The 27,290-nt window shown below is 58.1% G+C and overlaps 4 protein-coding genes across 13 annotated transcripts; 2 read left to right on the plus strand and 2 right to left on the minus strand.

The window, feature by feature from the left end:
- Positions 1-14: 14 nt before the first annotated feature.
- MATCAP1 (microtubule associated tyrosine carboxypeptidase 1) lies at positions 15-7,864 on the minus strand. The gene is made up of 7 exons (XM_061134817.1): positions 7,719-7,864; positions 4,295-4,920; positions 4,069-4,212; positions 3,655-3,787; positions 2,472-2,777; positions 2,269-2,366; positions 15-1,285 (listed from the first exon to the last, which is right to left on the minus strand). The coding sequence occupies exons 2-7, from the start codon at positions 4,862-4,864 to the stop codon at positions 1,121-1,123; spliced, it is 1,416 nt and encodes a 471-aa protein (XP_060990800.1). The 5' UTR covers positions 4,865-4,920; positions 7,719-7,864; the 3' UTR covers positions 15-1,120.
- A 376-nt stretch (positions 7,865-8,240) lies between these two features.
- EXOC3L1 (exocyst complex component 3 like 1) lies at positions 8,241-15,309 on the minus strand. Of its 5 annotated transcripts, none has more exons than XM_061134840.1 (14): positions 15,188-15,309; positions 13,225-13,281; positions 12,855-13,015; positions 12,554-12,773; positions 11,083-11,695; positions 10,888-11,005; positions 10,626-10,751; positions 10,426-10,526; positions 10,126-10,236; positions 9,246-9,375; positions 9,002-9,124; positions 8,757-8,912; positions 8,541-8,665; positions 8,241-8,467 (listed from the first exon to the last, which is right to left on the minus strand). In XM_061134840.1, the coding sequence occupies exons 1-14, from the start codon at positions 15,267-15,269 to the stop codon at positions 8,278-8,280; spliced, it is 2,313 nt and encodes a 770-aa protein (XP_060990823.1). In that variant the 5' UTR covers positions 15,270-15,309; the 3' UTR covers positions 8,241-8,277. The 5 variants fall into 5 exon arrangements, with proteins under 5 accessions (XP_060990823.1, XP_060990813.1, XP_060990846.1 ...); XM_061134830.1 differs by having other exon boundaries at positions 12,855-13,030; XM_061134863.1 differs by lacking the exon at positions 15,188-15,309 and adding an exon at positions 13,565-13,728.
- Positions 15,310-15,391: 82 nt separating this feature from the next.
- Positions 15,392-21,988, plus strand: E2F4 (E2F transcription factor 4). Of its 2 annotated transcripts, none has more exons than XM_061138709.1 (10): positions 15,392-15,565; positions 15,987-16,096; positions 16,237-16,398; positions 16,726-16,769; positions 17,497-17,558; positions 17,776-18,073; positions 18,547-18,762; positions 20,671-20,718; positions 20,933-20,977; positions 21,067-21,988. In XM_061138709.1, the coding sequence occupies exons 1-10, from the start codon at positions 15,431-15,433 to the stop codon at positions 21,180-21,182; spliced, it is 1,236 nt and encodes a 411-aa protein (XP_060994692.1). In that variant the 5' UTR covers positions 15,392-15,430; the 3' UTR covers positions 21,183-21,988. The 2 variants fall into 2 exon arrangements, with proteins under 2 accessions (XP_060994692.1, XP_060994693.1); XM_061138710.1 differs by having other exon boundaries at positions 18,568-18,762.
- A 173-nt stretch (positions 21,989-22,161) lies between these two features.
- Positions 22,162-26,744, plus strand: ELMO3 (engulfment and cell motility 3). Of its 5 annotated transcripts, none has more exons than XR_009692369.1 (20): positions 22,162-22,453; positions 22,600-22,640; positions 22,742-22,814; positions 23,008-23,058; positions 23,249-23,418; positions 23,504-23,603; positions 23,706-23,857; positions 23,939-24,017; positions 24,143-24,193; positions 24,279-24,401; positions 24,492-24,623; positions 24,730-24,831; positions 24,945-25,053; positions 25,162-25,298; positions 25,399-25,562; positions 25,662-25,774; positions 25,866-25,970; positions 26,072-26,154; positions 26,202-26,314; positions 26,408-26,581. XR_009692369.1 is itself a non-coding variant. In XM_061138703.1 (20 exons), the coding sequence occupies exons 1-20, from the start codon at positions 22,376-22,378 to the stop codon at positions 26,618-26,620; spliced, it is 2,163 nt and encodes a 720-aa protein (XP_060994686.1). In that variant the 5' UTR covers positions 22,162-22,375; the 3' UTR covers positions 26,621-26,744. The 5 variants fall into 5 exon arrangements, 3 of the variants coding, with proteins under 3 accessions (XP_060994686.1, XP_060994688.1, XP_060994687.1); XR_009692370.1 differs by having other exon boundaries at positions 26,424-26,581; XM_061138703.1 differs by having other exon boundaries at positions 26,228-26,314; positions 26,408-26,744.
- The last annotated feature ends 546 nt before the right edge of the window (positions 26,745-27,290 follow it).

Genomic DNA, 27,290 nt, shown 5'->3' on the forward strand with positions numbered 1-27,290 from the left:
TTCATTGTAATTGTTTTAATTGGCTTCTCTCAGGACTGGGAGCTCAGTGAGGATTCTGACCAGTTAACTGGTACACAGAAGGCGCTCTATACATATTTAATGACTAAAGGAATAAGGACTTTCCAGCTGCGTTTCCAAGTTTTCAAATGGGAAAAGTAAGGCCAAGGGTGGGAGCGGGGCCGGGTCAACCTCAGACTCAGCTGTGTGAGAAACTAGAAGCAACAATCATCTTGGCACCTCTCCTGGTTGAGGAGGGGCTCAGAACTTGGAATCACCGGGGGCCTGCCCCTCAGGCTTGATTGTGGATGCTGCCAGCCTATGCCAACCCCTGCCAGAGACCAGCTGCGAGGGTGTGGGCAAAGACAGGGACAGCAGAGGCCAGTGCAGGGGTTGAGGGCAAGGCCAGGTGAGCTCACGGCTTGACTCACAAGGCCTGTGTATGTGTGAGGGAGGGTGGGGGGTGGGGTGTATGGGTGGAGCTAGGAACAGTCAGTGCCTTCCAGAGGAGCCCTGTTCCCTCCACCGAACTTTCAGAAGCCCAGGACATACAGCACATAAATAGGGAATACATACAATGACAATGGGAGAGGCAAAATGCTGGAAAGCACACCCCAGCCCAGCTGGGTCTCTACTACCAGGATCCCTGCTCCTTGAGTCTGTGTGAAAGCCAGGACAGCAGGCTCAGGCAGTCACCCCAGGAGAAGGGAGATCCCCACCAGGACCCAGTGAGAGGTAGACAGCATGAAAGCTGAAGGAGCACCAAGGGGCCAGGTGGGGGACGAAAAGACTGGAGTACGCAGACAACCAAAGCCATCTCATGCAAGAACAAGTTTCTACTCCCAAACCACCCCCCCATGCCCATTCATGCTCAGCTTCCCTCCCTCCGTCAGGCTCTTCCTTGGCTCAACAGACAGCTGGAGACAGGAAGGCAGACTTAGTTTGCCTGACATGCTGCTGTTGGCCCTTGGGGTCCAGGGAGGCTAGTACAAACTCTGCTGTTGCCGTCCCTCCCTCCTGAAATGCTTCTGCCCTCCCCAGGCCCCAAGAAACACCCAGGCCGTGGAAGCACAGAGCAGCCAGCTTCATATTCTGGGGGCTGATCTGAAGCCCTCAACCAGTATCAGTCAGGCAGCAGGCGGCCCAGCTCTGCCTCATCCAGCCGGTTGGTGGTCATGATGTGTTCCAGCTGCTGCCGGTAGCGTGCTAAGTCCTGCATGAAGTGGGGCACCCGGGTGTTGTCCAGCACCCCGTGGGGCCGGAGGTGATCCACATCCTCATAGGAGACCTGCAGGGAGAAAGCTGGGCCTCAGTGCAGGGTCCCCTGGTTTTCAGGCAGCTGGTCCCAGCTCTCTTACAATGGCCCATAGCCCTTTGCTCCCAGAGCTCCTCCCACTCCCCTTCTGATTCACTCCCAGCGTTCTGTACCCCGTGGCTCCATCCTGGGTGTTTGCTCTTTCTCTCAACACCTTCTTCTAACATCTACGTGCTACAACCCTACTCCTGTCTCCAGTTCAGCTTCCCCTTTTCATCTCCAAATCTGGGTATCCAACTGCCTTCTGAACATCTTTCCCTGGATACCAGGCACCTTAGACGCCTCATATCCAGCCTTCCTGGGTGCCAGCTTATGCAGCCCGACCCTTCTCACAGCCCCAGGTCAGATTCTAGGGTGGGGACTTAGAACATGTCACCCTCCCACTCAGAGTGGCCACTCTGAAGATCTCTCCAGCTTGCCCCTTCTTCTCCAACTGCATGGCCACTGTGGGGTTGTGCCAGACCACCATCAATGCTGCAGAAAAGATGAGAAAGGCCTCCTCCTCTTCCCCTTGCACTCCCTTCCCTAGACCTCTCCTCCCATATGACATATAGAGCCTTCTAAAGCCAACATCTGTGCCACCCTTTGCTTGAAGCTCCTTGGATTCCCCACTGCTTTGGATGAAGTTCAACTTCCTCAGCCTGGCACAAATACCCAGTGCCAAGGGCTTGATCCCTGGCTATTTCTCCAGCCTGCTTCCGCAGGCCTTCCTGACAGCTCTCCTGGCCTGGAATGCTCACTTCCTTTGCAATGTCTACACACACACCTGTGGGCTGGAAAAAGCACCTATACTGGCTGCCAGACTGTCACGTCATCTCCTGTGCTCACTCCACCCACACTCCCCCCATGAGAGGCCTGGCACCCAGTCCTCAGTTGAGCTCCAACCAGAGGCTCAGAGAATACAGCAATAAGGGGGAGAGCTGGCTGGGGCCTCTGAAGGCCCCGTGGCCCCTCACCTTGCCCAGCGAGGTCAGCAGCGGGAAGTCGATGGTCTGGCGATGTCGCAGAATGCGCACGATGCCATCCAGGTATACCTGGTCCTTGCTGAAGCAGCCTGTGGGCACAGGAGGGCCGTGAGCCCTAGGTCCAAAGCCCCACCCTCACCCTCCCGCCCCAGATCGAGGCACTCCCCCGCCAGCCCCACAGGACTGGAGCCCACCCGGCAGCGAGGTGTCAGTCTGGCCGCGCTTGGCGCGCACGCAGTACTCCCAGCGCACGTCGGCGTCCTGCACGTAGCGCGCCAGGTCCTGGAAGAGCTGGCGAAAGGACATGCGCGCGGCACGATGTATCGTATAGTAGAGCAGCGCCGCGCGCCACAGGAACGGCTGCTTGCGGAACAGCACGCTGTGCAGGCTGGCCAGACCCTCCTCCGTGGGGTTCGCTGGCCGCAGCCCGTACTGCTGCCGGCCCTCGGCGCTGTGCCACGGCTGCCGCGCGTTGTTCACGCCCCGAAGGTAGTGGGTACCTGCAGAGAGGGCAAAGAAGAGGCTGGGCTGGGCATCCAGGGGGTCTTCCTGCCTGGCCCTGTCCGGCTGGACCTCTAGCCGGTGACTCACATAGCTTTATGCCCCTAGAATCAGGCTCTCACACAAGCCTCTCCACCCCACACCCATACTCACCCAACCTAAGGCATCATCAAGACCCTCTTCAGGTGAACTCACACCCAAGGATCCAGAGGCTCACACACATAAATCTTCCCCCACCCATCCAGGACTACACACATACAACTCTCCCAAACTCACACTGCTCCCCCCGCCAGCCCCCTAGAGAGGCGAGTAACTCACACACCACCCCAGCCCCACACCCTTGCATGCCCATCTCATGCTGGCATCTCCAGCAAAAACTACCTTTTGCCCAGAGCAATGTGATTCTTGACGAGGAGTGACAGACATGGAAGAATAGTAATTAGTGTCCTATGCCTGCCTTTCCAGCCTGGCCAGTCCCCTCCTAAATCCAGCTGTGTCTTCAGCCAGTTCCCTTCCCAGAATCTGAACTTGCACCCACCGTGGAAGGTCTGTATTGTTGGCTAGACTAGTGGGGCCCTTAGGGTTCTCCCTCTGGCCTGTCCAGGCCTCAGCAATCTTGCCCCACGGACAAGGGAAATCAGAGAGGAAGGTGAGGGAGAAAAAGATACCCAGAAGGAACAGGAAATGAGGGTGAGTCCAAAGAATGGGCTGGCATGTTCTGGGCTACCTCTGTGAGCCAGAGGGAGAAGGTGGCTGCTGGTGAAGGGAAGGGGAAGAATGAGAGGGGGTGGAGTTACTGGGGCCCCTCACTGCCCACCCCCCACCCCACATCCCAGCCCCTTCTCATCCCAGCCCACCCACCTACCACACCCTGACCTATCTCGTGCCGCAGCATGCCCTCCAACCAATACTGGCGGGCTCCAGTCAGGTTGATGGCCAACGTTGGCCGGCTGTTCTCCACCATCATCACTGCCTGGGACAGCAGGTCCTCACTCAGCTGCACCACTACCTGCGGGTGGCAGAGACGCGTGTCATGGCCACCAACCCTGGGGGCCAGTGGGCAGGTGGACCTGCTGATGCTGCAGGGGAGCCAGGCCGGACACTTGCCACGACACCCACCCTGCCCCACCTCCGCTTGGAGCCAGCTCCCACCTGACTGGGGCAGGGGAGGGAACAGGGCTGGCCTGAGGTCACTAGCTCCACCAGAATTGAGCTGGGCCTGGCACTGCCCGCTTGGTAGTCTGGTTGGGAGTGGGTGGAAAACGGGCATCGCTGGCAGCATGAGCTCACCTCCCCGACGCAGCCCTCCTTCTGCATGTATCTGCGCACAATGGACCAGATCTGGCACTTCGTCAGCAGCTGGCCCCCCGTCGCAGCCTCGAAGTGTTCATAGGTCCCAAACTTCTCCAGGACGGCCTCGATGATGCCAACTGCCTGCACAGAGGGCCGCAGCAGCAGGTCAGGCCGAACCGCTCAGGTGGTCCGGGCTGGGGTGAGGCGGGCAGTCTGCACTGACCTGATGAATGAACTGTCCAGAGGCCTCACAGTATTTCTCCAGCACAGCCGTGGGCATGGGTTCCTGGTACTCGAACTGTGGGTTGTAGGTGTAATGGGACTGGAAGAACTTGTCCCGCTCGCGGTCCATGTTGGTTGGCCGCAGAGCCACCAACATGCAGGGGCTCTTGCTGACGCCGCGGCCCACCTCCTTCCGCGCTTTAGCGATGTGAGGCAGGGAGGCCGCGGGCCGCAGGGTGCCCCCACCTGGGTCCCGTCCCCGTCCAGGCGGGGCCCGACCCTGGGTGCTGCCCCCCCGCCGGCCAGTACTGTTCACGGTGTAGGTGCTCTCACTGCGCCGCATGTGTCCACGGCGGCCCAAGTGCAGCTCTGAGAAGGGCTGCCTCTCCGCCTGGGGCTGCAGGGCTGAGGGGACGGACAGAGCCAGGGGCAGGGCCAGGGACTGAGGCCAGGGGAACAACGCTGTCCCATCTCGGTCTGAGGGCCCCGGCCTATGGGCCAAGGAGGAGGGGCTGGCTGGTGGGCTGGGGGGTGCCTGCTCATACACCTGAGCACCTGAGTCCAGCACCATTCTGTCCTGGAGGGCACATCCAGACGGGTCACTCCAGCTCCCCACACCGTTGACTTCTGGAGACACAGGAAGGATATGGAGGCCAGTAATGAGTGGGTGTGGCCTGAGGGCCAGCCCGTGCCCCCTCACCTCCACCCTAGTTAGTCCATTCCCTGGACTGGGGGAAAGCAGGAGGAAGTCTCATACACCCACTTAGATGGTGGTTCCTCAAATCCCCTTAGCCCACGAGCTTCTGAGGGTAAGGCCTAAACCCCCAACTCATGATTCTAATCCCTGTGCCCACCCAGACTGGGAATTTGGTACAATGTAGCCTCAGCTGCCAGGATGACAGGTGAGGGGGTCTCACTACCTCCTACCTGCCTTCTACCTCTGGCATTTTCTCAGTCTCACTCCGCCCTCCCACCCGGCTCCATCCACCTCCTCCAGCCCATTGGGCCTGCCTGCCCCTTGCTTATGCTAGTCCCTCCACCTGGAATGCTCTCTCTCTCCTCTGGGCCATCTGTTCAAATCTAAATTAGAAACAGCTTTTTGTAAGCAGAGGGAAAGTTCAGCCAATCCAAGCCAATCCCTGGGTGTCTCCTATTGGAGCCATCTTCCTAGTGGTCATCCAAGGACAGTGTCAGGACAGTTACACCAACTCTGTACCAGGGCTCAGTCCAACCCAGTCTCTCCCCAAAGACTGACCAAAAGGCTCCATCCTCCGAACTCTCCTGTCTGCTCAGGGACATAATTCCAGTATCTCTCCTTTTTCCTACATCTCCTACATCATCAGTCTCTTCCATTCTGCCGGATTCTTCCCGTCAGTATAAACACATGCTGTTATTTCTCCATCTTAAAAAAACAAAACCCTCACTTGACTCCATAGTTTTCTAGCTTCACTGCATCTCCCTCCAGCTGCTTCTCAGGGTAACACAACACTCCAAGTCATCTACACTCAGTCTCTATCTAGCTCCTTCTTTCCTGTTCTGTCTTAAATTTCACTTCAAGTAGGGGCTTCTGGCCACTGCTCTCTATCAAAACTGACCTGACCAAGGTCACCAGTGATCTTCATGTTGATCAGTAGAACTTGACAAAGTTAATGACTTCATCTCAGCTTGGCCACATCTTCCACTTGGTTCCCAAATACACTGGGACATAGTTCTCCCACCTCAGTAGCTGCTTGTTCTTGTCTTCCTTGCTGGTCATCTCTATCTTTCTGACCTCTTAACACCATAATGTGGAGACACTGCTTTGGGAAAGATCCCTGCTGTTCTCCTAACTTGCTACAAGTAATAAATCCTTCCTTACCCGCCCCTCCCCTGAAAAAAAAAAATCTAATGTCCAGGACTTGGAAACTTTTCTTCTCCATTTATGCTGTCTCCCTGGGTGATCTCATCCACTCTCATGGTTTTAATTATGTCAGCCCAAACTTCTTCCATAAACTTCAGACTAGTGTTCTGTGTGTGTAAGTTGCTCAGCCATATCCGACTCTGCAACCCTATGAACTGCAGCCCACCAGGCTCCTATGTCCATGGAATTCTCCAGGCAAGAATACTGGATACAAAGTGGGTTGCCATTCCGTTCACCAGGGATCTTCCCGACCCAGGTCTCTTGCATTGCAGGCAGATTCTTTACCATCTGAACCACAGGGAAGCCCCTCAAACTGTGTTATCAGTTCTCAATTCAACATGTTTACTTGAATGTATAACAGACAGCTCAAACTGAAAATGTCCCTGTCTGGAATGCTTTCCCCTCATATAACCGCAGGGATCACTCTCACTTTCCTCAGGTGTCTGTACAAATATCTTGTTAGAAAAGCCTTCCCAACACACCCTCTATAAGACAGTAAACCTCCTCTAAACCCTCTCCACCAGAACCTTGCCTTCCCCACAATATTGTCCTCCAATGCAGTCATCACCATCTGAAGTACAGTATATGTGATTATCATGTTTTCTCCTTCTGAGTGTTCACAGCTGTGTCCCCAGAACAGTTGTTCAGTAAAGGAATGAAACTGAGAGCCCTTGTCCTTCTCAGAACTGGAATCATTCCTTCCCTGCACTTGGCTTCCCCAGCTAGTTCTGATCCCCCTCCCCTCCTCCCAGCATTCTGCCTAGTGACAAGCTGCTGGATGATTTTGGGACTCAGGCTTCCTTCCCCTCAACTAACCATACACTTTTCTGGATTCCTCACTGCTCTCCAAGCCTCTTACTTGTACCAATCCTCTTTATCTCCCCTTCTTTCATTTGACCTACCTCTTTGGAATTACCAGGATATACCTGTTTCTTTCATGTCTCAGGTCCTTTTGCCAAGAATGCCCTCCCAACGTCTCCCTGTAACAAACTCCTAACCATTCTTCAGGACTCGGTTTAGGCCTCACCTCCTCCGGGAAGCCTTCCCAGCGTCTTAGAGGTTCCCAGTGCCCAAGCGGCTTCTTTACCACCCTAGGCTGTCATTGTTGAAGCCCAGGTCCGTGTTCCCCCACATCATCCCCTGAACTCCCTGAGGGCAGGGACGGGTCTCATTCACCCCATGACCAAAGTACCCAGCACTAGATGCAGAATGAATGAAAGATGGTTGTGGGAGGAGCCCAGACTGAAGGCGGAGTCTGGTGATATACAAGAGGGTGTGGTCTGCTCCAATAAGAAACTCCGAGAGAAGATAACGTTGAAGAGGAGCCAATGGGTACTAGGAGATCGAGGAGGGGCGTGACCTACAGCCAATAAGTGGCGGGGCCTGGGGCAAAGGGCGTGCCCAATGGAGGGCGGGGCCAGTGGACAATGGAGCGGGGTTCCCAGGCAGATGAGGAGGGGTCCGGTCGAACGCCTTTTCGGCCTCGTAGGGGTGGGGGGATTACATCCGCGTGCCGCGCCCCCACCTGTTCAATCCTCTTCTCGCCGCCGCTGTTCCCGCTCCGCAACACAGGCCGCCGGCTGCCCAGCCCGCGGGAGCCGACGCTGGTGACGCACGGACTCGGGCGCGCGCACGCTCAGACGAAGGAGCGCGGATTCGCGTCAATCTCTGCTGCCGCAAGAGCCCGAGGACACGGCTTGGGGTTGGGGCCAGGCAGAGCAGGGGGGGCGGTGTCCGCCATCGGGTCACGCCCCTGGGTGGGGTGTTGTCTTAAGCCCGCCCCCTCTGCCTCAGTTGACTGACTCCTGGCGTAGACGCTAGCTCTCTGCGGATGTGCGCATACGTAAAGATGTAGTCCGCACACTGTGTAAGCCCGGGTACTTGGGAAAGCAGCCCACATACAGGTCTGGTACCGGGATAGGTGGGGCGCAGCCATATATCAGAACTGGAACCAGGATACCTTAGGTGTGTCACTGAACTTGGACCCCCTGCCCTTCGTGGGCACTTTTATTTCATCCACCCTTCGCCAACACGTACAATTCAGCCGTACGGGGACGTGACTTTATTCTGCGGGCAGTCAGGGATCAGGCACAGGACCCTGAGGGGAAGCAGGAGGCCAGCGAGGGTGCAGGTGTTGGCACAAGGCTGAAAAGTGCTCGGCGACCAGCTGGGGGCGAGGGCTGCGGGCCTGCCCGCAGAGAGCTGAGTGCGGCCAGGCGCTGCTCTCGGGACACGTCCCCGCGCAGGTCCAGGAGGGCGGAGACGTGATCCTCGCTGTGGAGTTACGGGTGCGTTAACCCCGCCCAGACCCTCCTGGGTCTCCTCCCTTCCCGACCCGTCTTCGCACCTCACGTCGGGAAACTGTTGCCGCAAGCCTGCCACCTCGAGGCCAAGTAGCGTGGGGTCGCGGAGGTTCAGCAGTTCCCTCAATGCAAGCAGCACTGGCGCACACTGAACGCTCTCCTCCAGGCCCTGAGCACACAGGGGTTGGTCTTTCTCCAGCCCTCGATCCCTATCGAATCACTAAGACTCCCGCCCATCCGCTCACCCAGCGAATTCTCACCAAACCGAGGAAAAGCTCCTGAAGCTGGGCCGCATCGTGCTGCAGGCGCTCGGCCGCCTGGGTCCTCTCGTCAGCACCGCGGCAGACTAGGCGGCCTTGCATCAGCGCATGTAAGTACTGCAGCACCACCGTACGCTCCGCCTCGGCCAGCAACAGCTGTGGGGATCGCGATCAAATGGGTCCAGGATGTTTTTCCCATGGGCGCTTTGACCTCCCCCCGCCCCAGCCTTTCCCCGCAGATGCACCTGGACCGCGGGATTCCGCACGTGCCGAAAGTTCTGGCAGAATCGCGCCGTCCGCTCGCACACGTCATCCAGCAGCTCTGGGCTTGAGAGCCAGCGGCGCGAGGGCAGAGCCGCGAATAGGGGCTGGGAGCGGAGTTCAGAGACACGGCTGGAGGGACGATTCAGACCCAGCATTCCCCGGCAGAGGCCCCCATGTATACGCTGTATCTCCTCCTCCCAACCCCACCTCCCCATGAAGCCTCACCTGTAGCTCCGCCAGCAAAGCCTCCAACACCAGGCGACAGATCCTCTTCTGCAACTTGTCCAGCTCTGCCTCCACCGGGGCCAAGACCCCCGGAACCACCCATTCGGGCTGCAGGACGGATACGGAGGAGCTGGACCGACCAAAAGGACGGCTTCAGGACCAAGGCCAAGGCCCGACAGGCCCTCTGTTGTCTCGCCACTCGGGCGCCACCTAGTGGCACAAGTGTGTCGCCCGAGGGGGGCAAGAAGGGCGGCTCCCTGCACTTCTGAAAAGTGTAGACCCTGAGCTGAGGCTGAAGTGGTGGGGTCAGCGAGCTAGAAGGCACACATGCCACCTGGACCTGCCTCTAATTCGCGGTATGATTTTGACCAAGTTATGTCTTTCAGTTTGTTTCGGTAAGAGGAGAGAGTTAATCCCAGTCAGGAGGGAGTCAAAATCATCATTAACTTGTTTGGTCCTCTCTTGCCCATACCCCAGAGAACATAAGACCCAAGAGGAAGGGAATATTTTTGTTATATTCACAGCGGTAACGCTAGACGTTACCTGGCACAGAATAGGGCCTTGATAAATATTTGTTGAATGAATGAATAATTGACACTCTGTGCCAGGTACACTGTGGTAGGTACTTTATATCTGCAATCTCACATGAGTCTCAGAAGGTCCATTATTACCCATATACTATTAACAACAGAAGCAAAATTCGGAGAGATTAGATAACTGGCCCAAGGTCACACAGCTAGTAATTAGGAGAAGTAGGATTGGAACCCCAGGGTTACGTGAGTCTAAAATTTCTAAAGGCCAAGTGTAGGCTAGATCCGTACTGAATAGATGTTCAGTCAGGGGTTAGTGAAGGTGGGGTTCTGTGGGCATATCCTGGTACCTGAGTGCTAACTGGTGGTTGAGGGTAGCCAGTAGGTAGGGCACGTAATGTGGGACCACTGCGTCCCCCTTGAGATGGTCTCGGGAGAATCGGATCAGAGCATCGCTGAAGCTGCAAAGAGCAGAGGTGGCTCCGGTACCTGCTGTCACTCTGTGCAACCCCAGTCCTTAGTACTCTGGCCCCACCTCCCAGATACCAAGGCCCTGTTTTGAAGGAGTCCTTTCCCATGGGTGTGTCTGATCACTCAGACCCCCTTAGGGTTGCCCGGGAGCAGGGCCAGGAGTTGGGAGTGAGTCAGACCTCCTCAGGAAGGCACTCAGTTCTGACAGTGCCATGCCATGCACCCGCCGCTGCAGTGACACGCTGACCATTCTGGTCACACGAATGTTCTCTTCCAGGATCTACAGGTAGGGATGGACAGCCATTAGTGGAGTCCTGGTCCTGCCCTCCTTCCCTTTCCCTGTGAGGGCTGCCCCCAGGCCTCGCCACTTTTCACCCACCTGCAGCACGATGGCTGGCAATGGTGAGTGGTAGAAGCCAGACAGGTCTGTGTCAGGTTCCTGCTCTCGGCCCCACTCGACTACCTCCCCATCCAGTGCCTTCTGCAGCCACTGGGCTACATTTGCCTGGGGAAAGGGGGCAAGGTGTAGCAGGATGTAGCAGGGCACTGACACTGCTAGAGACAGGTAGATGCGCGACTCCACAGATACAGGCCCACAGGTGGCGGCAGAACTGCTCTGAACCTGGGCTCCAACTACTCACCTGGACTTTGGCCACAAATGTTGTCTCCAACTGCTCGATGTTTTCCAGGGTCAGGAGGGGCTCCAGATCAGACACGTCAGCCTCAGGCCCCAGCTCCAGGCTCCCCATCATCTCTGGCCTGGAGGTGGGTGGCCCAGCGTTACACAGAGCCCCCAGGCTTTGATGCCCCCACGCCCTACTGCCCCAGAGACTGACCCCTGGTAGACATGCAGCGCCCAGTGCAGTAGGGTGAAGGTGTCGGCAGCTTCCAGCTCAGGCCCTTCCAGGAGTTGCTGCAGGCAGCGCCGCAGGCCACCATGCAGGGTGTGGGCCCACAACTGGACAACTTTGTAGTGTGGTGGGCAGCAGGGTGCTACCAGAGCCTCAGCCATGGCCAACTCGGCTGGAAGAGCCACCCGCAGAGCCTCCAGCCACTCTGCTAGAGCCCCAGGCCCAGGCTGCAGAGATGTCCCGAAATGGATCCGCTCCAAGCCCTGCTGTAGTGCATGCAGACAGCGCTGTCGCCAGTCCCGTGGAGCTTGCTCCAGGGAGGTGGTGCGCCCAGCATCCACCTCGGCCACACGCACGGCAGCCACCAGCAAGGCTGGGTCCTCCCGGGCCAGCTGCCCTGCAGCCCCTGCAGCCGCCTCCACAGCCTGGCCCAGAGCCTCAGCCAGAGGGCCCAGTCCCTCGAAGACTGGCAACTCCAGGCCCCCAAGATGTGCGCACGTCTCTTCTTGCAGCTGCTCCAGTTCCCGAAGGCTCACATAGGCCTCCAAGAACCGCTGGGCATCAATCAGGGTCTGTGTGTGGGCCACTGCAGCTGGCACTAATCAGAGAGAAGAGACAGCCTTGAGTCTAAACCTTTCCACCTGTGCAGTAGGTACAGCAGTGGATTTTGATGCCCTGGGGCTGGGGTGTTGTGTAAAAGATTTAATAGTCAGTACAGTAGAGCACTGGGCAGTCAGAAAAGACCCAGGGAAGGGCCTACATGGTGGTTAGGGTGTAAACCCTTGAGCTGATGAAACAGGAGGAAGGGAGGAACTTGGGGGAGGGGGTCGTGCCAGTGGCTATTCGTCCACCCTGTTAGGGAACTAGTTCAGTATATCACAGCCAAGTGGGGCAGAGCCACAGGTGTCAGTCCTGACTCAGACATCCCATTCTTGTGCTGTGTTTAGTCGCTCAGTCATGTCCAACTCTTTTCGACCCCATGGACTGTAGCCCACCAGGCTCCTCTGTCCAATGGGATGCTCCAGGCAAGAATACTGAAGTGGGTTGCCATGCCCTCCTCCAGGGGATCTTACCAATCCAGGGACTGAACTCAGGTCTCCCTCGTTGCAGGTGGATTCTTTACTACTGAGCCACCTGGGAAGCCCAAGGGTACTGGAGTGGGTAGCCTATCCCTTTTCCAGGGGATCTTTCCGACCCAGGACTAAAACCGTGGACTTCTGCATTCCAAGTGAATTCTCTACCAGCTAAGCTACCAGGGAAGCCCTCACACGCCTGGGAACCCCAGAATGAACTAACAGGCATCCTACTTCATATGTCATGAAAGCCCATTTACTCCCTGGGAGGTCCCCGATGTGTCCCTCCATGCAATTTCCCACTGGCATTCCAGCCCCTTGATCAGCGACGGTGCTTGTCACTGGCTGGCAGAGGGCTGAGGCCGAGGGCCAGGCACACTCACCAGCTCGAAGCCGGGGCAGCAGCTGAGACAAGGCCTGCAGTTGTTTGTGTTGTACAACCTGCTCCCGCAGGGGTTCTAGGGTCTGCGCAGCCTCAGCCATATCCAGGAGCAGCCCACGGGCCTGGCCCAGGGCCTCGCGGGTTCCCCGCACGGCCTCAAGGGCCTGGGCCAGCTGCCACACCCCGGTCTTCACACCCTCCAGGTATGACTGCACCACTGACTGTGGGAGGGAGGCAGGCAGTGAGGCCTTGCCAGCCCTGCAGCTCACCCCCAGCACTCGTACCTCCTGCCCGATGCCCACCTTGATGCGTGCTTCCAGAGAACAGGTCCGCTGCACCTCACGGCTCCGGTACTGGCCCAGCCTGGCCAGCTGCTCTGGCCGGTAGAAGATGCCTGAGGCCCACTTGAGTGCTGCACCCCGGGCCAGCTGCTCCGCCCGCTCCTGCTCCGGCCACTCCGGCCCTGGGCAGGAAGAACCTGGGCAGCTGCGTCAATTGGGCTAGGCCTGCAGGAAGTGGCTGCCGAGTCTGCTCCTCTTCCTACCCCTCAGCCTGTCCCCCAGGGCGGTCCACTCCTCTCCCCGCCCTACAGAGCTCCAGGCAGACCCCAACCCACCATCCCCATCTTTCTTGCCACCATCCCTCTCTCAGCCCACCCAGAAGGACTCATACCAGTGGGGAGTGAGGGCTGCGTTTTGTCCCTGGCTGCCGAGTCCATGGCTGGAGGAGCTGGAGCGGAGGTAGGAATGAGGGCAAAGGTCCAGGTTAGAGCAGGCAGAGTGGGCGCTCCTCTGAGCTACTGTGTTCATCTAGGCCCCTCTGAGAAGGAGAAGGTTCCGGCTCCCTCAGGAAATGAGGGAGGTGGGAGAGATGGGGAGGCACCTGAGATGCCTTTGTCGACGAGGTTTCCCGGTTTTGCCCCCCAGATGTAAGTGAGGCAGGGTAGACAGGGGCCTCTGCTGGGCACCACTCCTGCTCTGAGCTGCAGAGGACAGTGTGATATGGAGCTCACCAGGCTTGACCAGGCGTCCAGTGCTCCCTCCTCCACAAAGAGCCTTGGCCTTGAGGATGGCCCTCTCCCCCGGCTGTCTCAGCAGAGTTGGATACTCCCTCCACTGGCTCACGAGGCCCACACCTCGCCTGCCACAGCAGAATTCCTCACCCCAAGGAAGCCTCTGATCCACCTCCCTGCTCAGGAGCCCCCTCCTCCCTCCAGGCCCCGCCCTCTCCAAGGCCACATGCAGAAAGGAAGGAAGCTGAGTCTCTAGTACTTTATTCCCAACAGGAAAGAGCATCTGCACCGTGGGACACAGTGGGGAGGGCTGGGCGCCACTTCCTTGGGGGAAGGGGGGGTGTCCTCCCTGTGATCAATGAGTCTGGAGCAGCCTAGGCAGGACCTCCTATGTTCAGGGCACAGACGGGAACTAGATGGCCCCAACGTGGGTGGAGAGGAAGGTGTGCTGATATGGATGCAGACATCACAGTGTGAAAACTGTGTTGACAGGCCCTTAGAGGCAGGTGTGCCTCTGCAGAGGAGCAAGAGACCATAGGCTATTGTGAAGAGAGTGTGTGGCAGGAGATGGCAGAGAGGGATGGAAGGGCTATGAAAGCTTGTTTGTCTTGGAGATAAAAGGAGCCATGGAAGGGGCTGCTGCTCCTGCTTAGTTGCTTCAGTCGTGTCTCTGTGCGACTCTATGGACTGTAGCCTGCCAGGCTCCTCTGTCCGTGGGATTCTCTAGACAAGAATACTGGAGTGGGTTGCCATGCCCTCCTCCAATGGAACTGACTAGTAGGTAGTAATAATGCAGTGGACACTGGCTACCATCCAAATCCACCCTTCAAGACAAAGACACTCATTCCCCTAGCTGCCTTAAATGTAGGCTAATGAGGTCTCAGATCTGAGTCTCTTGGTCAGTGTTAGGATATAAAGGCCAGATAGGCCTTGGAAGGGGTACCCCACTTTCAGTGCTCCTAGAAGGACAGAGTCCTCCATTTTAACCTTCTCACAGTTTAATTCTCCTCTCTGCCCTGTTTGGCCTGTCTTACTTCCTTACAAGTGTGGCTTCTCAGTAAACTTCCTGCCAGCACATCTCTTTCTCAAAGACTGCTTTCCAAAGAACCTGACCTAAAATAAACCACAATAAATGACAATGTTAAAAATAACAAAATGATGCTAGCAAACACATAATCCTTCCACATGCCAGAAACTGCTCTAAGGGCTTTACAAATATTGACACATAGGTAAATATGTTTACATTGGTTGAAAAGTGGTTTTAATCCCATGGCCTCTGAGCACTGTAGTGTGGAGACAGAGAAAGGTGAGGCTGGGATCAGGGGAAGAGAGTGGGGATGCAGACAGGTGGATAAGCTAGATGTAGTTAGTGCTTGCTGTTTGGCAGGAAGTGAAGAACAGGAATAGGGTAGGTGATCCCAAGACAGTGGGGCAGTCTTTAGGAGCAGGTTTGGGAAAACACATTGGGTTCATCAGGCAGCAGGGTCTCCTCTCCTGAGATGAGGGTTAGGGCACAGTTAGTGGAGTTGGGGCAGGTTTGCCAGCCAGGAAGGTTCCAGTGATTCCTCCTTACTATTCCTGGGGCCACCCAACGACTTCCGCCACATGCTTCCTCGACCACACCTGTCTTCCGGGATCCTGGGGTTATTTTCGTCCTCTTCGGCGGTTGGACATTTGTCGATGGTCCCTGAGGTTTTTCGGCCATGTCCGCTGAGAGGAATTGTGATGGACTCCCTGGGAGGGAACGAAGCGGAAGCGGAAGTAGCGAGGCTGGCGCCGGCGGCCGGGAAGCCAGGAACGGAAGCGGAAGTGGCGGCGGCGCCGGCCTGGCCTGGCCTGGCTGAGGGGAGGCGGCGGGCGGGCGCGATGGCGGAGGCTGGGCCACAGGCGCCGCCGCCCCCAGGCACCCCAAGCCGGCACGAGAAAAGCTTGGGACTTCTCACTACCAAGTTCGTGTCGCTTCTGCAGGAAGCCAAGGACGGCGTGCTTGACCTCAAGCTGGTGCGGCCCGGGCTAAGGGGCGACAGGGGGTATGGTGGATCAGGCCTGAGCCGGTAGAGGGAACCCCCGGGGCGGCCCAGCTGAGCCCTCAGAGCAGGCCGCCATACATGTGCTTCTCACAAGCGGGAGGCTGGGAGCTGTTTCATTCATTCGGCTGAGGCTATTCATCGGATGTCAGCTTTGTGCCAGGCTTGGGGCTGCGGGTGCTAGTCCTCGTGGCCCTCCCCAGCAGGTGTGGGGAGAAGAGAATCGGAACATCAGCTCAGGCTTCGTCAGGCCTCTTCCCACCCCACAGTCCTGAGCTGCTGTAGTGCCTGGGGAGGAGGGCTAGAATTCAGGCCACCCCCCTTTTCAGATTGCTCCAGACCGAGTCCCCACCAAGAGTGGGACTGAGCATTCTCCATTCTCTTTTCCCTGCCAGGCAGCTGACACCCTAGCTGTGCGCCAGAAGCGGCGGATATATGACATTACTAACGTGCTGGAAGGTATCGGGCTGATCGAGAAAAAATCCAAGAATAGCATCCAGTGGAAGTGAGTGGGGGCACCGGGGAGGGCAATGGGATCTACTGCCCAGAAGTGTCAGGGGGGAGGGGGGAGGGTGGCAGAGAGGACAGGGGCCGTGGGACCCAGAGTGCCAGGCAGCCCCTCTCAGCTCTCCTTCCTGGACTTAGGGGTGTGGGGCCTGGCTGCAACACCCGGGAGATTGCGGACAAGCTAATTGAGCTCAAGGCAGAGATCGAGGAGCTGCAGCAGCGGGAGCAAGAACTAGACCAGCACAAGGTGTGGGTGCAGCAGAGCATCCGGAACGTCACAGAGGACGTGCAGAACAGCTGATATCCTCCTGTCGGCGGTCCTGGCTCCCGGGGAGTGGGCGATGGGCCCTCTAGTCCAGCTGGGTTTGCTCTGTGGCCCCCTAGTCCCTGTCCTGCTTGGGAGGATGGTCCTCCAGCTCCTGGCCAGGTTTCAGCCTCGTGTTCCCTCCTCAGAGCCTTTCCCCCCACAGTCTTGGCCTGTGATCCCTCCCCCATGTAGACCCCAGGCCTCAGGGCTTTTCTTTGTGAGCATGTATGTCAGACCTTTGCTGCAAAGCTGGGTCTTCGCTATGGTCAGTCATCTGTCACCATAGGCAGGGCATCAGCCGTTCTCCTTAACCCCCACACCTTGGCCTACGTGACTCATGAGGACATCTGCAGATGCTTTGCTGGTGAGCAGAGCCTGGGTAGGGGGAGATGGGGGTGGGACTGGGCTGAGCGACAGCCCTGAGCAGTGGACTTGGTGCTTGAGAGATTTCCATCTCTTAAGAGGGTTCCTGGGGCCTACTCAAAGAAGAACCAGACAGGGTAAGTCCTGGATTTGAGGGTCTCTGGGACCCTGTGGAGGCTAATCATGCTGAGAGGGTACAGGAAGCCTGGACTGGGTCCCTGGGTCAGCCCCCACCTGCATTGCCCCTAGGTTTGGCTTCTCAGGTGTGACAGAAGCATACGCGGAGAGAAAGTGTGTGTGCCTGTTCGTGTATGCTTGTGTGCAGGGGGCAGTGGTGCCCACTTCCAACCTGTAGTTTAGTTGCACCGTAGGTACAGGAACTCTTCCTTGTCCATCTTGGCATTTCCCAGGCTGGTTCTGGGGAAGAGCTGTTGGCCTTAGCCAGAATATCTTTGCCTAGGGAGCAGCCCCATCAATCGAGTGAGGTGCCCATGGCCACTAATCTTTTGCTCCACGTGTCTGAACCCAGATTTTCTGGTTACTGACCTCTGGGTTCTTAGGAGGAGAAAAGCTTTAGTTCTCTCCCCCAGCCTCGATAGGGAGTGTGTGAAGCCTACTGTCTGGCCCCTCTGGGACTATGACCTCCTTCCTTGCTCTGAGGGATAGGCACCCCATTCCCAGTTCAAATTGAGCCCATGGGCCTTGATCCATCCTCTTTGTCATCCTAGGAGATACCCTCCTTGCCATCCGGGCCCCATCGGGCACCAGCCTGGAGGTGCCCATCCCAGAGGTGGGTGCTCAGCCCAGCCGGGTGGGGTGGATTGAGGGCGGGTGCTGGCTGTGGAGCCCGATAAGTCCCGGGTGGGGCAGGTAAGGGGAGGCCTAGGGTTTGAAGTTATCTAGGAGAATGGGCAGCCCAGGGTGGGAGAGGACACTGGCCCTGGCCCAGGGTCAGGCAGGAGCCAAACCTGCTTCCAGTTCCACCTGTCCTCCACCCCTACCTCCAGGGCCTCAATGGGCAGAAGAAGTACCAGATTCACCTGAAGAGCGTAAGCGGCCCCATTGAGGTGCTTCTGGTGAACAAGGAGGCATGGAGCTCACCGCCCGTGGCGGTGCCTGTGCCACCACCCGAAGACCTGCTCCAGAGCCCGCCTGCTGTCTCTACCCCTCCGCTTCTGCCCAAGCCTGCCCTGGCCCAGCCCCAGGATGCCTCACGCCCGAGTAGTCCCCAGGCGACCACCCCCAACCCTGTCCCCAGTAGCACCGAGGCCCAGGGGGTGGCTGGTCCAGCAGCTGAGATCCCAGGTGAGGCACAAGGGGTATGTGGTAATGAGGGACTTCAGGGGCCCAAGAAGCGACATTTCTGTGTGACGAGATGAAATACTCAGAGTTGGAGAGACCCTGTAGGGGTTATCTTACCCACCCACCCTCACCCCACTGGCCTCTCTCTGCTGGTGCAGCCAGTGAGCCCTTTTTAACAGGGACATTCTGACTGTGTGAAGGGGCATTAGTGGTGGCAGTTTTCTACCAGGTCTGCCTGTGTCTCACTTGCCCTGGCACCCCTCTTGAAGTGTGGTTGCAGCAGTCATATCCACGAGTTTCCCTCCCATGGGCTTCATGCCCCATCTCCTTCAGTGACTAATTTTCACATTACCTTTCTGAGAGTGGTGAGCATGCCTAAGTCTCCTTGGGCCGAGGAACCAGGGCTGTAGTCATCCTGGCTGTGGATTCTAGCATGGCCAGCTTCAATATCCTGCTTCCTGTCCCTGAGTGACCAGGTTTGGGGGATGTGGTTGCAGCGAGTGGAGGCCATGGAACCGAGAGCAAGGACAGTGGTGAACTCAGCTCCCTCCCGCTGGGCCTGGCAGCTCTGGACACCCGGCCACTGCAGTCCTCTGCCCTGTTGGATAGCAGCAGCAGCAGCAGCAACAGCAGTTCATCTGGACCCAACCCTTCTACCTCCTTTGAGCCCATCAAGGCAGACCCCACAGGTGGTGAGTACTTGTACCCTTGGGGGCAGGGAGAACCTAGCCTCAGAAAGACCTAGTTCAATAGAATCAGGCCTGGAACCGAACTCTCCTATCTCCTCTGTCAGAACTGGCCAGCCCCCTGCCATCAGCTAGAGCTCTGCCAGCCAAGGCGAGGAGCCTGGCCTCTGGCTTGGTGCTGGTGCCCCTTTGCCCCCTTTCCTGGTCCTCCCTCAAGCCTTGCCTGCCACCCCTTGGACTCAGGTCTCAGGAAGGCATGAGCGCTCTCCTAGGGAATGGGCTGTGGTATGGCCCTCAGGCCCCAAAGTGGGGCAGTGTCTTAGGAGAGACAGTGTCATCTGTCTGCTGTCTCCTCGTCATCCTGTGACTTGAGTGTTTGCTTTTTCCAGGACTCATTCTCTCGGCCCTCAAGCACTGCTAAGTCTTTCATTAAATGACACTTCATCCCCTGTGTCCCCCTCTCTCTCCTTCCCTACTCTGTGTTTAAACTCCTTGAAAAAGTCATCTCCATTCTATTCCATATTCTGGTCCCCTGGTCAAGCTTCAGGTTGCAGCAGTCAGGACCCCAGCTCTAGCTCCTCCACCCCATTCCATACTAGTGTTGCTCTTGATCGATCACCCAGCCCTGCCCAGCCAGCTTCAGCGGGTTTCTCAGTGATTTGCTCTGGTCCTCTCTTGCTTTGTGTTGATGCTCTGTTCCCTCTTTCGCATCCATAATGTCAGCTTTTGGCTCTTCTCTGTTAATTGATTTCTCCTTCTCACCTCTCCTTGGCATTTTTTTACATCTGGCTTCCCCCATCTCTGGCCCATGGCACACTTGTGGAGGGCCCCAGTTCTGGGTAGGTGAATCCCACCCTTCGTCTTTCCTAGGTCTTTTGCCTGAACCTTACCTCTTGTGTCCATGTGCCTTCTACACATCCAATGGGCACTTCATTTCTATATCTCCTCAACTGAAACTTGTTTTTCCACGTCTGTGCGTACCCGACCATTGGCCCTAGTCACCCAGAGCTGACACCCTGGTGTCACTCAAGCTCTCTCCTTCTCCTGCTCCCCACCCCATATCAGCTAAATGAATTCTCTCCCAGATGTTCCCCATGGATGGCCTCATGTATCCTAACACTCAGGATCACTGCCACCACCTCTGTCCTAAGTTCTTCAACATTGTCGTCTTTACCCTGACTGATTCTGAAATACCCTGACTGGCTTTTCTCTATTTACAAAAATTCTTGTAACAGCTCCCTAAGGTACACTGGATAAAACCAGAGCCCCTAAACCTGGCATATGAAATACCTGCTGACCAGGCTCCAACACTTCTTCCCTGTTTCCCACGTGTGTCCTGGTTAGACCTTTGTAGCAGCGTCGTCACCCTGTAGCACTATTCCCTATTTAAGAGTGCCTCCTTCTCTGCCAAGTGACTTGGCCTGGGGTGTGGTCTCAGCTTGGCACAAGTAGGTGCTTAGCTAGGGCAGGGATGGACAGAACATCCTTTCATCACGCAGGGCATCCTCCATCAGACAGGGTATGCGCTCTGAACCTAGAGATGAAAGGGGAGTGTGTTGTCCTTCTGCTGAACTGCTGAGTTAGAAGCACCGTACCAATAACAGTGGGCCTTTGGCACAGAGTAATTCAGAGCTGACACCCTGGTGTCACTCAAGCTCTCTCCTCCTGCTCCCCACCCCATATCAGCTACATGAATTCTCTCCCAGATGTTCCCCATGGATGGCCTCATGTATCCTAACACTCAGGATCACTGCCACCACCTCTGCTGACAGTGCCAGCTTGGCCTGGTGTGGGGCCTACATCTCAGCTGTATGGCACCCCCTGGGTGGGTGGCATAGGATCTGGAGAAGCAAGGGCTAGAGTGGAACTGCAATGGACCTCTGTGCCCTTGATCATGGTTTTCTTGTCTTTCAGTTTTGGAGCTCCCCAAAGAGCTGTCAGAAATCTTTGATCCCACTCGAGGTAGGGCTGTGTTCCTCCCTGGGGCTGGGGTAAGGGGCACAGCTCATTGGGTCTTAGAGCTGTTTTCTTGCCCTTCTGAGGACCTTATGGTTGTGCCTGTTATCTGGGCAAAGGGTCAGAGTTCCTGGTGGGTGGCTCAGTGGTCCCCTTCATGAACTTTGGTGGGTGGAGAGGGGGGAGCCAGGATGTAACTGAGCTCTCCCTCTGTTCCCAGAATGCATGAGTTCAGAGCTCTTGGAGGAGCTGATGTCCTCAGAAGGTAGGTGGCCCAGCAAGGTGGGGGGTGAAGTGTATGTGGGTAGAGTTTGGGTGGCCGTGGGTGGGGCCTCAGCTTGTTGTTCTCTGCAGTGTTTGCACCCCTCCTCCGCCTTTCTCCGCCCCCTGGAGACCATGATTACATCTACAACCTGGACGAGAGTGAAGGTGTCTGTGACCTCTTTGATGTGCCTGTTCTCAACCTCTGACTGACAGGAGCATGCCCTTTGTGACTGGGACACAGACTGTCTGACCTGGGGGCTGCCTGGGGACCTATCCCCACTCCCCCACAGCTTAAGAGCCACAGACTTCTGGCTTCCCCAGCCTTCCCTCACTGCACAGTTCTGGCCCCAAGTCCTGCTCCTGCAAGTCCACCTGTTCTGTGCTGGGAGAGCCGGGGAAAGGAGCATAGCCCCCTCCACCATGGAGCCAAAGTGTTTGCCTCTCCTTTTGGGGGGCCTTACCCTACCTGGTATCCTCCTCGAGCCCTCCCAGAGTTCAGGTTCAGCTGCCACCCAGTGGCACAGAACCAAGGACCCTCCATCACCCTCACAGGGCCACTTGTCCATTCCCATTGCCCTGTACCTGCCAGGCCTTCCCCCTTCCAGGAGGAAGTCTGGGGTGGGGATGGGCACATGCCAGCACCACCCCTGGCCTCCTTAACGTCTCCCCGTGCCTGATCACACACCTCCTCCTGGACTTCTCATGTGCCCCCTCTTCTGCTGGGCCCTTGGCCCTGAGGACCTGTTGACATGGGGGTGCTAACAGGAAGGAATGGAGATTTCTAGCTAAGAATCTGGGCTGCTGAGTCCCTAAGGATTGGCCCAGCCTCCCTCTGCCCCATAGCCCCCCTCTTTATTCATTTACCCTCATTTAGAGCCATTTGCAGAGATTTAGAAAGATTTGCAGTAACGGATGGATTCCTATATAAAGATTATTTTTATACTTTTTGCAACAAAAGGAAATTGTAATATTTGTACAGTATCCAAGTAAATAAAGATCGTGCCTAAGGCTATCTTTGATCTGATTCTTTCAGGGCCCTTCCCTGGGATTGTGCTGGGTTGGTGGTGGAACTGGGCGGGTCAACTCTTGGAAAAGGAGGTGTGGCTGTGCTGACAGCCCGCCCTCCGCACCCCCACCTGCCGCACCTTGGGGCGGGGCGGGGCCTCCTTGGTGGGGCGGGGCGGGGCAGGCGCTCTCCTATCCTCCGGACTCCAACCCGGAACTGGCCTTGGATCCGGCTCCCTAGGGAAGGCCGCGGCACCTTGTCGCGAGTGGGAGCCTGAGCCACGGGAGCCAAGCCTCGGACTGAGGAACGCCTTCGTTCTCAGGGGCCCCAGGCCAGGTGTGCTCTCAGCGGAGGTGGCACATCTGGAAAGTATAAGGCCCCCACGGCTAGACCATGGCGCCCCCGCGGAATGTGGTGAAGATCGCCGTCCAGATGCGTGACGCCATCCCGCAGCTCATCCAGCTGGACCAGGTCACCAGGCCTGGCTGGCCTCCATCCACCCCACCACCTACCTCCGGGTCGCCCCCTTCCCCTCGAATAGCCCACCCCGTCCCTCCCCAGGCATCTCCGCAACCTCTTCCCACTCCCATCCCGTGAGTTGACTCTTCCACTTGTAGGCAAAACCCCTGGCTGCTGTACTGAAGGAGGTGTGCGACGCGTGAGTGCGGGTCCGCGCGGGGCGCGAGGAGTAGGGGATGGGGCGGGGCAGGAGGGAGAGGGCGCCCCCTGCTCGCCTCACGGAGCCTCTGCTGCCTGCAGGTGGAGCTTGCCTCACTCTGAGCGCTATGCCCTGCAGTTTGCGGATGGGCACCGGAGATACATCACCGAGAACGTGAGTCCCCTCCCCTCCGCCCCACATTCCACCCTGTGATCCCTTCTAACTCTGGCTTCGACTCGCAGTCATCGTCCCACTGTCTGCAACCTGATCTTTTACTGACTCCCAAATCCTCCCTTCTTGACAGCCTCAACTAGCCAGTCCTCAGGGCCCTTCTTGACTTCTTTCCGTTCTCTGCCATCTTTTCCAGAACCGCATGGAGATCAAAAATGGCAGCATCCTGTGCCTCAGCACGGCCCCAGTAATGCCCCTCCGACCCCGCCCTCCTTCCCTGCCCCTCTGCTGCGCCTCTTTTTTGCACCCGGAGACTGGGGGCCCAGTCCCAGCTCCAGCCCAGAAGTGCCCCACTTAGTGGACACCCGCGTCCCCACACCCCAGTTCTCTCTCCTTACCTCCTCACCTGTGCTCTGCCCTTGCTCCCACCCCGCCAGGACCGCGAGGCGGAGCGGCTGTTGCGGGGGCTGCAGAGCGAAAGTCCTGAAGGGCGCCGGGAAGCCCTGCGGCACCTCCTCCTGCTGGCCCCGGACCTGACCTTCGCCCGGGAGGTCATCAGCCGTGATGGGCTTCAGAGACTGGGCACCATCATTGAGGATGGGGACGAGTGAGCCCAGGGCTGTGGTGGGCGGGGGACACAGTGGGACCGCGGATCCTGGTCTGGCTCTGCTCAGCCCCCCATGTCCCTCCAGCCTAGGAGAGGTGCTGGCCCTCGCACTGAGGGCCTTCTTGGAGCTTATGGAGCACGGCGTGGTGTCCTGGGAGACACTCAGCATCCCCTTTGTTAGGAAGGTGGGTGGGCTTTTCTCGGGGAAACAGGTGGGGGTGGTGGAGAGGTGTCAGGGCCTGGCCTTCCACAGTGATGAGGTGGTGACAACCTCTGCTCCGCCAAAGGTGGTGTGCTACGTGAACATGAACCTGATGGATGCCTCTGTGCAGCCCTTGGCCCTGGGCTTGCTGGAGAATGTGACCTTGAGCAGCCCTACCCTGGGCCAGCTGGTCAAGAGCGAGGTGCCACTAGACAGGCTGCTGGTGCACCTGCAGGTGTAAGTGTCTGAAGGTGGGGGACCAGGGAGGACAGCAGGATTGGGCCCTGGATGGCCGGCTGAGCCCTCTTTTTGACCCAGGATGAACCAGCAGCTGCAAACCAAGGCCATGGCACTGCTGACAGCTTTGCTACAGGGGGCCACCCCTGCAGAACGTAAGGTGGGCATCCATCCAGTGACTGGATGGGGTGGGCAGGAGCTGGTGGGTGCTGTGCTAAGCAGTGGGCCAAAAAGATGGGCGCTTGTGGTGAGCTGAATCACTCAAGCCCCCTTCCCACCCACCAGCACATGCTCGACTACCTGTGGCAGAGAAACCTTCGCCAGTTCATCTACAAGGTAGGAAGGACCAGACCTGGCAGACCCCTCCCCACTCCTCTCCCTGCAAGCCCACACTCACAGCCGTGTACGGGCTGTCCTTCAGAACATCATCCACAGTGCAGCGCCATTGGGCGACGAGATGGCTCACCACCTGTACGTACTGCAGGCCCTGATGCTGGGGCTGCTGGAGCCACGCATGCGGACACCACTGGACCCCTACAGTCAGGTAGGTGCCTTGAGCGTGCAGAAGGCTGGGGCTGGCCCGAGTTTGGCCTTGAATTTTCAACTTTGCCACCACTCCCAACAATGACCCCAGGAACAGCGGGAGCAGCTGCAGGCCCTGCGCCAAGCTGCCTTTGAGCCGGAGGGGGAGTCCGTGGGCACCGGGCTGAGCGCTGACCGTCGCCGTTCCCTGTGTGCCCGCGAGTTCCGCAAACTGGGCTTCTCTGTGAGTGACCCCTACCCAGCCCCCTGCCCCCTGCCTCCACCCAGGGCTACTGCTACTGCTCCAGAGGGCTGGGACCTTCCTCAGCTGCCTCTCCCCTTCCCCCCAGAACAGCAACCCTGCACAGGACTTGGAGCGCGTGCCCCCTGGCCTGCTGGCCCTGGACAACATGCTCTACTTCTCCAGACAGGCACCCAGTGCCTACAGCCGGGTCAGTGGTGGGGCGGGGTGGGGTATGGATGAAGGGGGTACAGGGCGCCTAGGCGGGGCCTCCTGGGGCTTAGTCATGACTCCCCAGCCCATCCTGTGCTCCCGCCTCCTCAGTTTGTGCTAGAGAACAGCAGCCGTGAGGACAAGCATGAGTGCCCCTTTGCGCGGAGCAGCATCCAGCTGACCGTGCTGCTGTGTGATCTGCTCCACGTCGGGGAGCCCTGTGAGTGGCGCTGGGCACAGCGTGTTCAGGAACAGGGGACGGAAGGGCAGAGAGGGCCAGGGGCAGCACACACTATCTCCCTGAGCCCCTCCTGCCCCCCCACTCCAGGTTCCGAAACAGCCCAAGACTTTTCACCCATGTTCTTTGGCCAAGACCAGAGCTTCCATGAGCTCTTCTGTGTGAGCATCCAGCTGCTGAATAAGACCTGGAAGGAGATGCGGGCCACTCAGGAGGACTTCGACAAGGTGCGGAGGGCAGCAGTGGGGAGACCTGGGCCAGGGCAGAGGTGGTTCTGGGGTAGGGGCCTGGAACTCAAGCCCTGAGCTCAGCTTGGGATGGCCCCAGGTCATGCAAGTGGTGCGGGAGCAGCTGGCCCGCACGCTGGCCTTGAAGCCCAGCTCTCTGGAGCTCTTCCGAACAAAGGTGAACGCACTCACCTACGGGGAGGTGCTGCGGCTGCGGCAGACGGAGCGGCTGCACCAGGAAGGCACGCTGGCCCCTCCGATTCTGTGAGTCATGGGGGTGGGTCCCAGGCCTGGTCCCCACCTGCCCTGCTGCCTCGCCCAGGCCTGGCCGTCAGCTCAGCGAGCCCCCTCCCCTGCACCCAGGGAGCTTCGGGAGAAGCTGAAGCCGGAGCTCCTGGGCCTGATCCGCCAGCAGCGTCTGCTCCGCCTCTGCGAGGGGACCCTCTTCCACAAGATCAGCAGCCGGCGGCGCCAGGGTCACTGTGTGGGCGGTGGTGGGGCTGGAGGGTGGCTGGGAGGGGTTGGGGAGGCCCTCTCATTGCTCCCCCTCCCCTTTTCCACCCACAGACAAGCTGTGGTTCTGCTGCCTGTCCCCCAACCACAAAGTGCTGCAGTATGGGGACGTGGAGGAGGGAGTAGGCCTGCCGACCCCCGAGAGCCTGCCCGAGCAGCGTGAGGAGGGCATGGGGGTGGGCATACACTTGTGTTCCCCCGAGCTGCTCCACCCCGGGCCACCAGGGGTCCCAGTGGTCAACCCAGCCTTTTTCCTGCAGTTCCTGTGGCTGACATCAGGGCACTGCTGACAGGGAAGGACTGCCCCCACGTCCGGGAGAAGGGCTCTGGGAAGCAGAACAAGGTGAGTGCAGTGGGTGCCGGGACTACTTCCCACTGGCCCCTGCTCAGTGCTCCTGGCTCCCTTGCTTCTCCAGGACATCTGTGAGTTAGCTTTCTCAGTCAGCTATGACCACGGGGAGGAGGAGGCACACCTCAACTTCATTGCCCCGTCCAAACGGGAGGTGAGTATCTGGGCAGGCTGAGCAGACGGGCAGGGGGACAGACAGGCAGGGGGAGAGATGGAGAGGACCTCATGGAGCTGGCCCCATCCACAGTTCCACCTGTGGACAGATGGGCTGAGCGCCCTGCTGGGCAATCCCATGGGGAGTGAGCAGACACGGCTGGACCTGGAGCAGCTGCTAACCATGGAGACCAAGCTGCGGCTGCTGGAACTGGAGAATGTGCCCATCCCTGAACAGCCACCCCCTGTGCCCCCGCCCCCCACCAACTTCAACTTCTGCTATGACTGCAGCATTGCCGAACCTTGACAGTGAAGGTGGCCAAGGGCCACAGCTGCTGCCACCGTGGTGGCCACAAAGGGTGGAGGGAGGGAAGCACAGGCACCTTGACCAGCAGAGGCTGCAGCAGAAATAAAAGTCTGCTTGGCTCTTAGATGTGTGTCGAGCCAGCTCTGAACCTCGCAGGCTAAGCCTGCCTTCCACCTTGGCTGGCAAGTGAAAGGGGGCGTCAGGCCAGGGCCACAGCTTGGGGCCATGAACCTGGGCAACTCCAGTTACGGGGCTGGTGTTCTGAAGGAGGGTGAGGACCGGCTGGCCCTGTTACCCTTCTCCAGAGTGAGTCTTCAGCCTACCCTCTGCTAGCCCTGCAGAGCAGAATGGGCTGTAGTCTGGGGGCCGCCAGCTGAGAGAGGTCTGGGGCAGCCAGCCAGATGAGGGAGAGATGGCAGGGTGGGAAGTATTTCCCCAATTTTAGCAGGGGCCTAGTTTGGGAGCCATATTTGCAGAAGGCTCCGGACAGTCTGAGCTTAGCTCTCCACCCTGCCTGGCCCTTCCTGTGTCCTCTGCGGGTCCCGAAGGCCTGCTTTCGAGAGACTTGAAAGGAAAGACATGAAGTTGGGCATGCTTTGTGCTGAAGGGCAAACTCAGGGTTCCCGTAGGTGTCCGCCAGGCCAGTGGGAGGATGTAGGCTGATTCCGAC

The sequence above is a fragment of the Dama dama genome, chromosome 4 (genome assembly GCF_033118175.1).
Source record: "Dama dama isolate Ldn47 chromosome 4, ASM3311817v1, whole genome shotgun sequence".
NCBI lineage: Eukaryota > Metazoa > Chordata > Mammalia > Artiodactyla > Cervidae > Dama > Dama dama.